At 41.0% G+C, this 12,945-nt stretch overlaps 1 protein-coding gene across 1 annotated transcript; it reads left to right on the top strand.

Annotated features, from left to right (window-relative positions):
* Nucleotides 1-1,312: 1,312 nt before the first annotated feature.
* plac8l1 (PLAC8 like 1) lies at nucleotides 1,313-3,174 on the top strand. Its single transcript, XM_079235481.1, has 4 exons — nucleotides 1,313-1,360; nucleotides 1,861-2,093; nucleotides 2,303-2,439; nucleotides 2,806-3,174. Exons 1-4 carry the CDS (start codon nucleotides 1,335-1,337, stop codon nucleotides 2,935-2,937), a joined length of 528 nt encoding a protein of 175 aa, XP_079091607.1. The 5' UTR covers nucleotides 1,313-1,334; the 3' UTR covers nucleotides 2,938-3,174.
* The last annotated feature ends 9,771 nt before the right edge of the window (nucleotides 3,175-12,945 follow it).

Below are 12,945 nucleotides of genomic sequence, written 5' to 3'. Positions count from 1 at the left end.
CGTCTCCCTCCCAGCACCCCTTAAGATCACTAATTAGCCTCCGCTGGTTGCCTGGCAACAACTAGGTCCCGGCAGGAAAGCAACATTTCCGGTCACCTGAAACAGTAAAACCGACATCACGTGAAAAAGGGTGCTCGCTGCAGGTCAACTTGCGAGTGAGTAAATATCCAGGCGTCATGTTCCACCTGCGTTAAAAAAGAAGCCATTGTTCATGAATATATTTTCAAGTTAATGTATCTATCACATCTTTATTGCTGTATTATTTCAGAGTTGTTCCCGGGGTTTGGCTCTACGGCTCTCTGCCTCAAAGGCTTTCCAACAGGGATCACTGAGTTAAACATCTGCCAAAAAAATGTTATGTAAATCAGCAACATTTTTATTTCAAAGATTTCATTCAACCGTGATCCTTTTGGTAATACTTTCTATGATGCACAGCCTACAAAGTATCGACACCTTAATAGGTTTCCCTTTTTTATTCTGAGAAGGAGCTAGACAAGACCATTTTGGGTTGAGACCCACTGTGAATGTGAGTGAACGGTCTGGGCCTCAATGGTTGCACTATATGTCCTTCCACCACGTAAAGCTCCCCTCACTTCTCTATTCTTTTACCCACACACACACCATCAGTCTAAATTTAAAGGTTAAAGTCAGAGCAGGAAATGCATGAACGCAGACAATCCCCTCTAAATATGAGCCACTGGTATTTCTTTGGTTGTAAAACGCATCTTTCACTTCCCAGCTCTCTCCTGCATGAGTCTGTGTTTCAGCCTCTATCTGCCGGTAAGTGTATCCGTATGCTGTTAGGATTTTGGGGTGTTAAATGATGCATGTCTTTGAATATCATAGGTCAAACAAACTGTTAGAATTGACGTAATGTGTTTGAGCTTTTATTCAACATCCATAATTTGATATTTTAGATGCGCTGCGTATCTTTGTTTCAGCCTAATCCTGTAAATAAGTAATCACTCGTGTCAAGATATCAGCTTGTTCCGACCTGCTGCTGGTGGGTTCACCTTAAGTGTATGATTGCACTCGCATCTGATTATTTCATGCTAGACATTCATGTTCATGCACCCCGATGTGCATCTGCCCTCTTTGCATTCGCTGCATTAGCGGGGGCGGAGCGAAGTCACAGACAGAAGGCAACTACAAGACTTATCTCTGTCACACAGCTTCTGGCCGAACCATTCGACTGCTGGTTTATCTGTTCCGACACACACCCTCTCACTGGGGAGGTGTCACTCCACCTCCTCATTCCTGCTGACTCCCCTGCTCACCCTGTCCTCTCTCTCCTCCTCTCCTCACCCCTCTCTGGATGCCAGCAGCTTCTAGTAATGGAGCAGATGACAGTCACACACCAGTAAGTGCTTTTTCTTGTCTCTACCGGTACACACTGTTGTCACCACTGAGTACAACGGAATTACAGCAAACAGCTCACTTTTCTTCCTCTGTTTTTTTTTTGTTTCTTCTTAATCTTTTTCTATTTTTATGTCTCTATGATAATGCAGATCAAACAGTAACATTTCTTAAATTCATTATTGCTGCATTCTAAAATATTCTAAAACATTTGTAGTGATTTAAGTGTTACTGAAGGCCTTAATAAACACTTGACTGCAGGAATGAATAATTATTACAACTAGTGGGAGGACAATACTTGTGGGATAATAGTGTACACTTTTATATTAGGCCACCTGAAATGAAACAAAATAAAAGCAATACAAAATGAATTTTCTAAATTAAGACTAATTTAACATTAAGCCTAAGGCAAAGCATCAGTTAGAGGCTTGACACGCCATGATTCATTTATCAGCCATCTATCTAAAGACAAATATGTGATATAAAAAAAAAATCTAATTTCAGACCAAGGCTGTCAGTCAGCCAAGGCTCAGCGTCGGCGTTTCAAGAGAAGAACGTGGGGGGCTGCACCACAGGAAGGGAAGTAGACTTGAGGTCAAACAATGTCCCTGCAGTGACAGACCCAGTACTCACACAGCCCGGTCTCGGCATCACCACGACAACCATCACCACCATCACACAGACGGGAGGAGACTGGACCACCGGCCTGCTTGACGTCCGCGGAGACAAGACCACATGTAACATGAAATCACCGACAGAAGCCGTTCTCTCACAAGCACGGGGCTCTACCACACCAATCAAAACTTAATGGCGTATTTCTTTTATAATTTTTATTTCTTTTTCGTTTAGCCTTGCAACTCAGAAACCTTTTATGTGGGATTTTGGTCTGTCACTAGCAAACAGACATCACACACACACACACATTGTGCTTACCCTGTGCTTGCAGGTGTCCTCGGTGCTCTGGTGCCGTGCTGTTTAGACCTGAGTTTAGCGCACCAGTATGGCGAATGCCTCTGCATGCCTCTGCTACCGGGATCCACTTTTGCCATGCGAGTTGGGATCAGGGAGCGGTACAAGATACGGGTGAGTGTGTGTACCCTATTAGTCAAGGGCAAAAAACATGCGTGTCAATAGCAAGTGGCGATTTCATGTCAGAGTGTCCTTGAACACACCAATAAGAAGACTTAAAAAACTATGTTTTTTTTGGACACCACAATAAATGGAAAACCGGAAGCTACCAGTAGATAATCAATTCAATAACATCACTAAATGCACTCAAATGGTTCACTTTTAAGTCGTGCGAGTGAATTTCTGTTTTCATGTCCTTTCATGTACTGCACCTCATGGTTCTGGACGTGTTCCTGCTGCATTGTTGTGTCTACACGTGTGCTTCTTCTCTGTGTGTTTTCATGTACGTATGTGCGTGCCCGTCCGCATGTTTATCCCCAGGGAAGTGTGTGTGAGGACTGGACCACAGTGTGTTGCTGTTACCCTCTGGCTGTATGTCAGATGATAAGAGAGATGAAGCAGAGGATGAAGACACAGACCTATCATGTGTCCACTGCCCTCGAATGCTCGTGAAGAAACTCAAGCCAGTAAACGAGGCCTGTCCTTTCCCAATGCAACAGAGACGGGGGATGGCCAACTGCAAGACGTGCTGTATGAATAGCACAAATGATCAATACCAAAAGGTTTTAAATGCCCTTAAGAATGACTTGGACAGTGAATCAAGCCTATCCTACAACTTTTAAAGAAGTCTGGAAAGGTTGACCTTTCATTTCGCAATAAACAGCAAACAGAAGAGCTGTGAAGTCTGAATCAGTGTGTAGGGGCTGTAATTAAAACCTATACCGTTATACTGCTGTTTGGCCTCTTTTTAGAGCGGATATTATAAATAGACTCGGGAGCAATATTTAACTTTTCTTGCAGAGGCAAGAACTCATCAGCTACATTTTGAGTTGGGTGAAAAGCAGGTGGAAAGCCTATCTTTATTTCTAACACGCAATTAATTCCATCCCAACTCCAAAAAGGCAGTACTTCAATGAAGCTCACAGTGACAATATTTATAGAAAGTGTGACAAATGAAGTGAGAAAAGTAATTTGGGCGAACCGACCCTTTAATTTGTTGCCTCGCATTCCAAAGGTCACCAGGCATGAGGGGGCGATGAAGTGAGGAAACATAAAACTTTCTACACCTTGATGAACAAATTGTGAACTGACATGGGACATGACTCAACATTCGGGACACTATCAACAAATCAGACTACTGAATCTAATTTTCAGCATCACATTTAAAACTAACTCCAAGTAAAGCAGGAGAACCCCATAAAAGCTGAGTGTGCTCAGCCATTTGGTTTGGTTTGGTTGGTGAAAGAAAAGCCTCATTGATTTCGAGAGTTGTTTTCTTCATTTCAGAGTGTGGAATGAAAACTATTGTGCAAGTCCGTTCAGTATGCAGAACCACTTGTCTGATTACCCGGCAAACAGGCCGCTGCATTGCTGCGATTACGGTCAACAGTTCAAGTAAAGTCTGATGATAATAAAGCCCCTTTCCATATTTCTGATATTCTTTTATCCCTCTGTTCTTTAGTTCACCTCAGGCATTCAATCATATTATCAATCCAGCTCTGATTGCTGTGGTTCCCTGAACCCGAAATGCCGAGCAACGAGAACGAGTGTGGAAAATGTTATTTCTACACAAAGCAGATAGGTCCTTAAAGGGCAAATATGTAATGTGTTAACTCTTACGGATGTGGTCCCCTACCTGGCAGCTGCCGAAAAAGAGAAAAATGGATTTGGTCTCAAAAGGGAGAGACAGGATGTGAATAATACAATATAATTATATTTTACTGACTGTTAATCTGCTGCATAAATGATTGCAATTCTTCACATATACATTTATCTTTTTTTCTTCAATTTTGTTGTTGTAAATTTACAATTTACTGGTACAGATCAATACAACTAACCCTGGTATGCTACAATAGCTGGTATCCCTGCGATGTTAGTTGCTGTTTACAAGTTTTATTTTCAGTCCTCACTTACGTGTTGAAGTAAAAATCCTCATTAGTTGCACGACAGCTGTGACATACTATAAGTTCCACGTGGTAATAAGGTCAGCAGTATCTTACTTATGTCTGCATTAGGCCCCAGTGTTTCCTGAGCAGCCCTAGTTGGATAAATCTTGCTGCAGCTCCACTGCTCAAAGCCACCTGGGGGTTGTTAGTGAGCAGGATCTGCCTCGAGCGAAGCTGCCTTCGGGCGCCGTGGTAACATCTCTCCCTCCCTGTGCAATGACCAAATGTTATTGCTTCAGCATCAATAGCTTTAAATTCAGTTGGTAGATTGGAAAGCTATTTGCTTTGCAAATCAAATACACCCTTAAAATGTCCTACATGTTCTTTCAAACTTTATATCTATATTTACACATTTATTTATCTTTACTTATTTTCAAACGGCTCTTTCCGAGGTACTAGCTACCATAACAAGGAACGTATAAATGTTCTCCCAAGCCCCCATAAAAGGCAGTTTTATCCTGCCTAAGCAATTCATAATGTATGCCCAGTCAGCCCCACATTTCTACTATTAATGAGTCAGTTTAAGCTATTTGTTATCTAATTTGGGGTGGACTGACCCTTTAATTATGTCACATTGGATTTACTGCTGTTTCATGGAACAAAACCCCAAATACAACGAATGAAACAAGGAACTCTTGTGTGTGCTTACAGTTAAACCTCAAACCTATTTCCATCTTGAATGTTCACTGTATCGTCACACACACTGACACAGCCTGGCTTACGTCATCTACCGGATACACACTTCCACGACTGAACCTTTAGGGGGCAGTGTTGTCCCATATCTGGACTCCTGCTTTATATTCCCACAGCTGCTAGGTCTCAAGTGCTGATCTAAGGTCAGAGTTGGGATTTCCACAGCAGTCGTAGAGGTCAAGATTTGGAACAGTGAAGCCCATCCTAAGTCAGCAGTCGGACAGGGACCATAAAACTCTTCTGCTGATGTTCTTTCCTGCTGTTTCAGCATGGAGACGACGATTCCCACAGACGCATCAGGTGTAGAGTACAGGCTGTTATCGACAACAGCCCCTCCGGGAGCTGTGTTAGTGTGGGTGTGGAAATGTGTGTGATATATGCAGTATGCATCCGAAAAGGCTTTCCCCATGATTGTGCTTATTGCGCGGTGTTATTGGTACACAGTAACCACCAGTAAACAGATAACATACAAAACACAGCTCGGGGGGGATAGATCATGCCCTGCCAAGCTTCCCACGTGACTGCAAAACAACCAGCTGAAGGTGTGCGTGTTTGTGCTTTCCCACACCACACACGGACATTTCTGATATGCCTTTTTAATGGATTTCACTTCCCTTTTTCCTCTCTGTCGTCTCTATACCTCCTGAATGCATTTCCTCTCGATGGTCTTTCCATTCTTGCCTTCCCTCCATTCCCCCTTTCTCCTCAATAATTTCATTTGTTCTCCTCCCTTTGCCCTCTTTTACTTATTTTCCTTCTTCCCGACTGCTGCTAGTGTGTATGTTTGTGAATAAAGAGAGGCGAGAGAAGGGAAGAGAGAGGTGTGGAGGGACCGGCAAAGCTGGAGCAGTTGTCCCCCTGGTGATACTTCTATCCAGGACAACAAGCCCCACCTGGGGTTTACATAACACACACTTGACTCACACTCTCTCTGTCTCTCTCTCTCTCTCTCCTTCTCTCTCTGTCTCTGTCTCTCTCTTCATATAACTTTCTCTGTGATACTCTTTTGTTTAATCCTTGCCCTTCCTATGTCTCTCTCTGTTTTTTTCATTCTGTCTCTCTCTCTCTCACACACACACACACACACCATCGTCATCGTGGAGGGAGGCGGGGTGCATTCAGCTGCTGGTTCGCCTGCAGCTGCAGCTGTAGAAGCCTTGGCAGTTTGTATGGGAGTCGGTAGGCTCTGCCACTGAGTGCAGTTGTCCTGATTTGGGTTGTGTGTTTGTGTGATGATGGAAGCTTGGAAATGGTTGACACCGCTCAGCTCCTCAGGAGGATTTCATTGTAGGAATGATTTGACTTGAAAAACCACCACCATACACAAGGATTATAATACTAGAGATTTGCTTGCTTTTGTAGTTTTTGTTCCACGCCAGGACTGTATTCCTCTCTGCTAAAGAATTTATCCTTAAATTCCTTGGATGACAAGAAAAGGGAGGATAATTATTTTTTTCACCATGTAAGCTGTCGGTCCTTTGAGGTCATTAAAACGTGGCAGCAACCAGAACTAGAAAATAAGACAGATGGCTTTATTTACTCTGGCATTAATTGAAATAAACAAATATGGGCAATGTTTACAATTATTTGGATGTATTTTAGAAAAATTCATGTTTGAAAACATTAAAGCAGTTTTAATTAATTAATTCAGACATTGCTTATATCAATAGCTGCAGATTAGTATTGGTCCAATGTTAATTTTGGACATACTACCCAGAGGCGAAGAATGGATTTATACATTTTAACTAAATGATGAAACCGTTTATATGTAACTAGGCAGAAACACCAAATTCGACTTCAAAGTTAAAATTTAAATTAGGGGTACGTGTCAACTTCAAGGGAGGTCTGACCACATTTATATGGGAGCTGAAGCAATGTGAGGCAAGAAACATAAGCCAAATAGTTTATAAGGTTTCTTGAAGAGAAAAAACACACATCCTTATTGTTCAAAGAGAGCAAACTTGTGAATAAAAAATAAATTATTATCCGGATAATTTCTTCCACAGAAGTATACCTTAAAATATACTGCGGGAATAGTCTCAATTTATCTACCTAGTGTGCAGGGGAGAGTGCCAAAATAATCCTGGGCATCCTACAATTGTGAGTATTAAATACCTCTATAATAAAACACTTGCATTTTTTAGGGCGTTCAAACAAACAGATGCGCCTCTCAGTTGAATGTCACTCATTCTTGTTTGAATGTCCCAAAGTCAGCAAATCTCAAGTCAGCTCCTGCATAGTACTCATCGTGCCATGATGCTGCATTATTCACGTCTCGCTGTCCTTGTAGACGTGTAATTTGCCACCATCTCTTTCAGCCCCTGTGGAGTTCCCATACAGACACACAAATTATCACATTATACCACTGGCTTTTTAAAATCTTCGTCCTATAAAAACATGCATATTTTTCATGTGAGCATGGATTATGAAAGGAAGGGTCCTTGATTTCTACCTGCTGGCTGGGAGGACCAATATTGCATGATGTCAGTACGGAGCCCTAAATGTCCAACAGAAAACCTGAGGGGATAAACACTCCATTTGAAGGTGTCATGATGGCTTATTTCTTGTGACAACTTCAAAGTGAATGTTTAGGCCAGAAGGTCTTTTTGCCATTTCACTGTGCAATGAAGAATCTTAATAGCAGTCACTTCACAGAGAGACGCTTCTTGTAGGGGCCCCTTGACCCCCAGGGCCTATGATCTGTATATGGTTGGCTCTCTCAGAAATTCATCCATGGAGGTGAGGGGTGTAAACCTAAAACCCATGAGCAATGACATTTTTTTTGTGATCTGATAAGTCATCTATTTTTCCACTCAAAACATTTACATCTTCATCGCAGTTGCCAGTTGTGATGTATCTGATTGTTGATAGAAATAACATCAAACAAGTTTGATGATGGTATAGTCCGAGCTGATAATATTCCCAAATGTGCACAAACAATTCAAATATGGTTTTGAAAATACCAGTGTCCTTCAGGCCTCCTCAGTCACCAGATGGAAACATAATTTCCATTTAAAACCAGTGAACTACATTCCTCCCTCCTTCATTCCTCTAAGACTTCTTTGCCCTATGAAGATAGTCAAATATCAGACACACAGCTGATGAACTGTATGCTATAGTGCAAAAACAAGTGAACTGAAGTTGTCCTTGAAGAAAACGCAGGTCCAATTCCTTTATGCATCATAAATATTGAAGAGTTATTGATTTTGTCTCATGCACGTATTATTTTCTTAAAGGAATAGTTCAACATTTTGGGAAACGCTTGTATGCTATTTCTTGGTCAACAGTGGCAGTGACTTCTGTGTGTGAAATCACAGTTTATAATGAATGTTTTGCTATGGTTTAAACTAACTTCCAGTCTTTGTGCTAAACTTAACGTATCCTGGCTTCATCTCCATTTTTAGCACACATACATGAGAGTATGTGTAGCCTCGGAAAGAATTTCCAAAGTGTCCCATGAACTTGTTTTGTTTTATAGCCTATTTTTGTACTGAATATAATGTACAAACATGTACAAATGTATACAGCTTTTATATGAGCTTTCAACACAACATAATTAGATTTGTTTTAAAAGTGTGCAGTGAATTATTTTAGAATTTGTTTGCTACTCATAATGTCAAAGCAAAACACAACAAAACACCACGTTAGAAGAACCGTTTGTTGCCATTCGGATCAGGTTAATGTAAATGCGGGCTGCAGTTTCAGGAAATGACAACTGGCATGGCAGCATTTTTTTAAATTTATTGTCATTTACATTTGCATTTGCATAGGACACTGAATTCAAAACAGCCCCAACTAAAAATAAAAATAAATTATTCCATAAGACTCCAAAAATATTCTGTTGCTCCACATAACAGCACAGACTGGTGGAAACTGTCATTGCAGACGAGACCTAACACTGTCCCTGGAGATTAACTTCTCATTATCCACTCTATTTACTGCTGGCTGATGTGACATAGGAGGGTAGATGCCATGCAGCTCTGACAGAATGATGCTTCACTTTAAGCTCTGGGGCTTGGGCCCTGTAATATCTCTGTACAATCAGCTGGTATCTGTGCAGGACTGGTTGCTGTAAAAGGTCAAATGTGCTGCATTGACTGGGATAAATGAAGGTTTAAAAACAACTGTCAGTCAACATGTAGGCCAGGAAATACGCTGTGGAAAGTGGCATCTTACTTATTCGGCAAGTATGTCAGCATAACATCTCGGATTTTGCAATTTGATGGATATCCTTGATAAAAACATAAAATATCTAAATCAGGTATTACTTTTAATTTACTATCTGGCTTCATACCTGCGTTCCTGCCAATGTCACACTCTTATTTACGCTGTTGTTAATGATTTATGTACCATTGATTTTGCATGCATGGGAAACACACTCGTTAATATTTAGTCTACATTATCGGTTCGTTGCATCATGATGTAGTCTTAGTCAATAACTCTGTTTCTGCACATCATCTCAGGCAACTCCTACAGGCCATTTCCAATCTGTCAGTCCTGTCACATTAGCTTTTCTGCACCGCATGTCTTCTATATGTCTCTCTATACCTACTATCACGTGACTTATAAGTGTGTGTATACTGTATGTTTGTGTAGTTTGTCTCCGCTTCATAGCTTATATGATATGAAGGGTTGTAACAGGCTGGCTTGTATTGCATAGAGCTTTTATCTCTACGACACATGCTTCCACAGTCCTGCCATTGATGTAGGTGTTCTTTCATCTGGCACAACCAACGTGTGTGTGTGTGTGTGTGTGTGTGTGTGTGTGTGTGTGTGTGTGTGTGTGTGTGTGTGTGTGTGTGTGTGTGTGTGTGTGATTACTACATGTCAAAAGTCTGCAGTGCCTTAGTAAGTGGGGAAAAATAAGTAGGTGTGCGGTGCATAGGGGGTTGAAATGATGCAGGGAGGAAGAGAGAGAGAGAGTTAGTGTGCAAACGAGTGATGCGAAGTCTTTGGGATTTGTCTTCTCCATCCTCAAGCCCTCTCCACACTCCCTCCCTAGCTCCATCTGTCCTCTCCTCCCTCATTGCTCACATGCTAGACTTTAGTAGCAGTTTCAGACGTGGTCCAGAGACATTCTTCATCTGGTCTCCAAACATATTAGCTGCATGTCTGCTGACTATTGTGGCCAATAATAGGAGCCAGCCATCACTCCAATTATAATGTTTACATGGGTGGACTGTTCTGTGTTTTTAAGAGAAAGACCATCATTTATTTATTGGCACATAGCCCGGCTGGATGAAGTTTGCTAGTGGCCTTTACAGTGTTAATAAATAACATGACGGCAATTACGATCATATTTGATTAAAGTATATTATTATTATTATTTCCCAATTTAAGTGCATCCTGAGAATGCTTTTAATGTTTATTCAACCATTGGTTTGTGATTGCTGATTTTCCTAATCACGTCTTCACCCAGTGATGAAACCTGATTCAATATCTGGATTTCCTAAGAATTACAATCAAGCTGCAGGCTGTCTGCTCTGTGTTTTTCAGAATACGGTCTGGATTTATTTCTCCCTGCTATATTGTCAATACGGAGCACTAATTCTAAACGTCCAGCAGAAACCCTGAGGGGATAGACACTTTGTTTGAAGGTGTCATGATGGCTTCTTTCTTGTGGCAACTTTGAAGTCAATGTTTCGGTCATTCCTTTAGTTTGCTTGAATATCTTTACGTCATTTCACTGTGCAATGAGAAATCTGAATAGCAGTCCCATCACACAGATACTGATACTCTTGACTCCCAGGGCCTCTGAGCTGTGTCTGGGGTGCAAACCTGAACCTATGAGCAATGAAAAACAATAATGTGGTCTGATGAATCATCTATTTCTAACGTGACAGCTGTCATGGTGGTTGAAGTAATTATGATCTAATTTAAGAACATGCTGAGTATCCTTACCGTTGTTCTGTTTGTCCTCCAGTGTAGTCAGTCAATGTTCAAGTGGCCCTTTCAACTATTGCTTTTTATTTGTCGATGTGGGTTTTTCCAATCACGTATTCACATAGAGTGATGAAAACCAGATTCACTGCTTCAAGAATTATCAAGAGATTAACCTACAGGCTGTCTGTTACATGTTTTTCAGAGTAAGGTCCTCTGAATGGAACACTAGTCAATCGGCTTCCATGTCCATGCTCTGTGGAGCTCATTATCGCATGCACCCACACACAAACAAACACATGTATGTCACAGAAGAGGGGCCTCTGACATTTAGTCTATTTTTGGAAATCTTTGAATTTAGCCATTTAGTCCATCTGTCATGGTGTGTTTCTGTATGTTCTGGTTCTGTGTGTGTGTGTGTGTGTGTGTGTGTGTGTGTGTGTATGTGTGTGTGTGTGTGTGTGTGTGTGTGTGTGTGTGTGTGTGTGTGTGTGTGTGTGTGTGTGTGTGTGTGTGTGTAAATGTTTCTCTGCTTCATGCCCTTGAATAATGTGCAACCTCCAGAGAACCATGTACAGAATTAAATTAGAACTGTGATTGAATTACATTACACCTGCCTGCTGGCTGAAGCTAAAATATTCAACTGCTTATCTTTGTGAGGTTGAGTTTTCTTCTCACCACCTACAGTACATATACTCATAAGCTGATTAATCCTTTCGAATGATAAACTGTGTTTGTGTGTGAAAGAGAGACAGTTATACATATACAGGTGGAGAGAGTTGAAAGATGAAAGATGGTTTCCATCATTCAGCACGTTAGCAGGATACTAACCCCACCCCCCCAGTAAATGGATTACCTTATCACAGACCTCTAGATGAGTGTGTGTGCCTGTCACAGTCGTCATTTAGAGATATGAGCAGAGGATTTTCCTTACAGGCGGGTGGGTAACTGCTCTTTTTCACCTGTCCTCATCCCTCACTCCTCTCTTGCCCCCACCCACATGCAGTGTTCTTTGAGAGTTACATTGCATTGTACAGGAAAAACTGCATGCTTAATGTGTTGTTTTGGATTATGTAAATTATATTACTTTGCCACCCACCTTATCGCTATAAAATAAAAACTGAACTGCCTCCATTGGGAGAAGAGAAGAGTAGTCAAAGCCTGAAGATGCCTTCAAATTTCTCGGAGTAGCGGAATGTTTCACTGCATACCATTTTATCGTTATTGCGCTCATTGACATAATGTGTGCAGGTTTCCAACCGCAAACCTCAGCACTTTGAATGATCATAGTGTTAATTTCAGAGTCTACGGCCATATATATATATATATACATATACAATGTTGACCATGTTCAGCATCTTAAAGTTTTGTGTTAGAATGGAACTTTTTGCACTCAGCATTAAGTACAGTTGAGGTGGATGGGAATGCCATTGGTTTTGCAAGTATTTAGTTATGAACAAAAGTATTGAAAGAATCAAAATACTGACCTTGTGAAAAGTTAAGCGAAGGACAAAGTAAATAAAATTCATTCTGATGAGGAAATGAATGTGTTTACCGACTTTCTCTGCAATCCATACAATAGTGCAATAGTCAGGGGATCACCACAGTCATGAGTATCTTGGATACTATCAATGTCTATACTATAAGTCATTGCAACCGTCCAATACTTTATCAAAAAATCTCTGGAGATTGCCATCTCTAGAAAGATGCTGATCGAGTGGTTGAAAAACTAATAAAAATAAGAACATGGAATTAATTCCCTGGGAATATCTGTTTGAGTCAACATTCAAGCTCTTTCGTCAAGCTCAGTTGTGCCTTTCAGCCTCCTGGAATTATGACCTGGATTATTTTACATTTTAAAGTGACTGATGCTGATGAACAAGAGGTCCTTGCCTGCCCGTTTATGTGTTAGTTCAAAGTAACCTACTTACATTACATTATT

This window comes from Taurulus bubalis (assembly GCF_910589615.1).
Source record: "Taurulus bubalis genome assembly, chromosome: 2".
Classification (NCBI taxonomy): domain Eukaryota; kingdom Metazoa; phylum Chordata; class Actinopteri; order Perciformes; family Cottidae; genus Taurulus; species Taurulus bubalis.
The sequence above is the reverse complement of the archived record's forward strand: the minus strand, read 5'-3'. Positions and strand labels throughout refer to the sequence as shown.

Bases quoted from the DNA above. Each gene is read 5' to 3' on its own strand.
- plac8l1 (XM_079235481.1), top strand. From the start codon at position 1,335: ATGGAGCAGATGACAGTCACACACCA. The intron at 2,094-2,302 runs GTAACATGAAAT...CTGTGCTTGCAG, and splicing joins CCGCGGAGACAAGACCACAT to GTGTCCTCGGTGCTCTGGTG. The intron at 2,440-2,805 runs GTGAGTGTGTGT...GTTTATCCCCAG, and splicing joins GGGAGCGGTACAAGATACGG to GGAAGTGTGTGTGAGGACTG.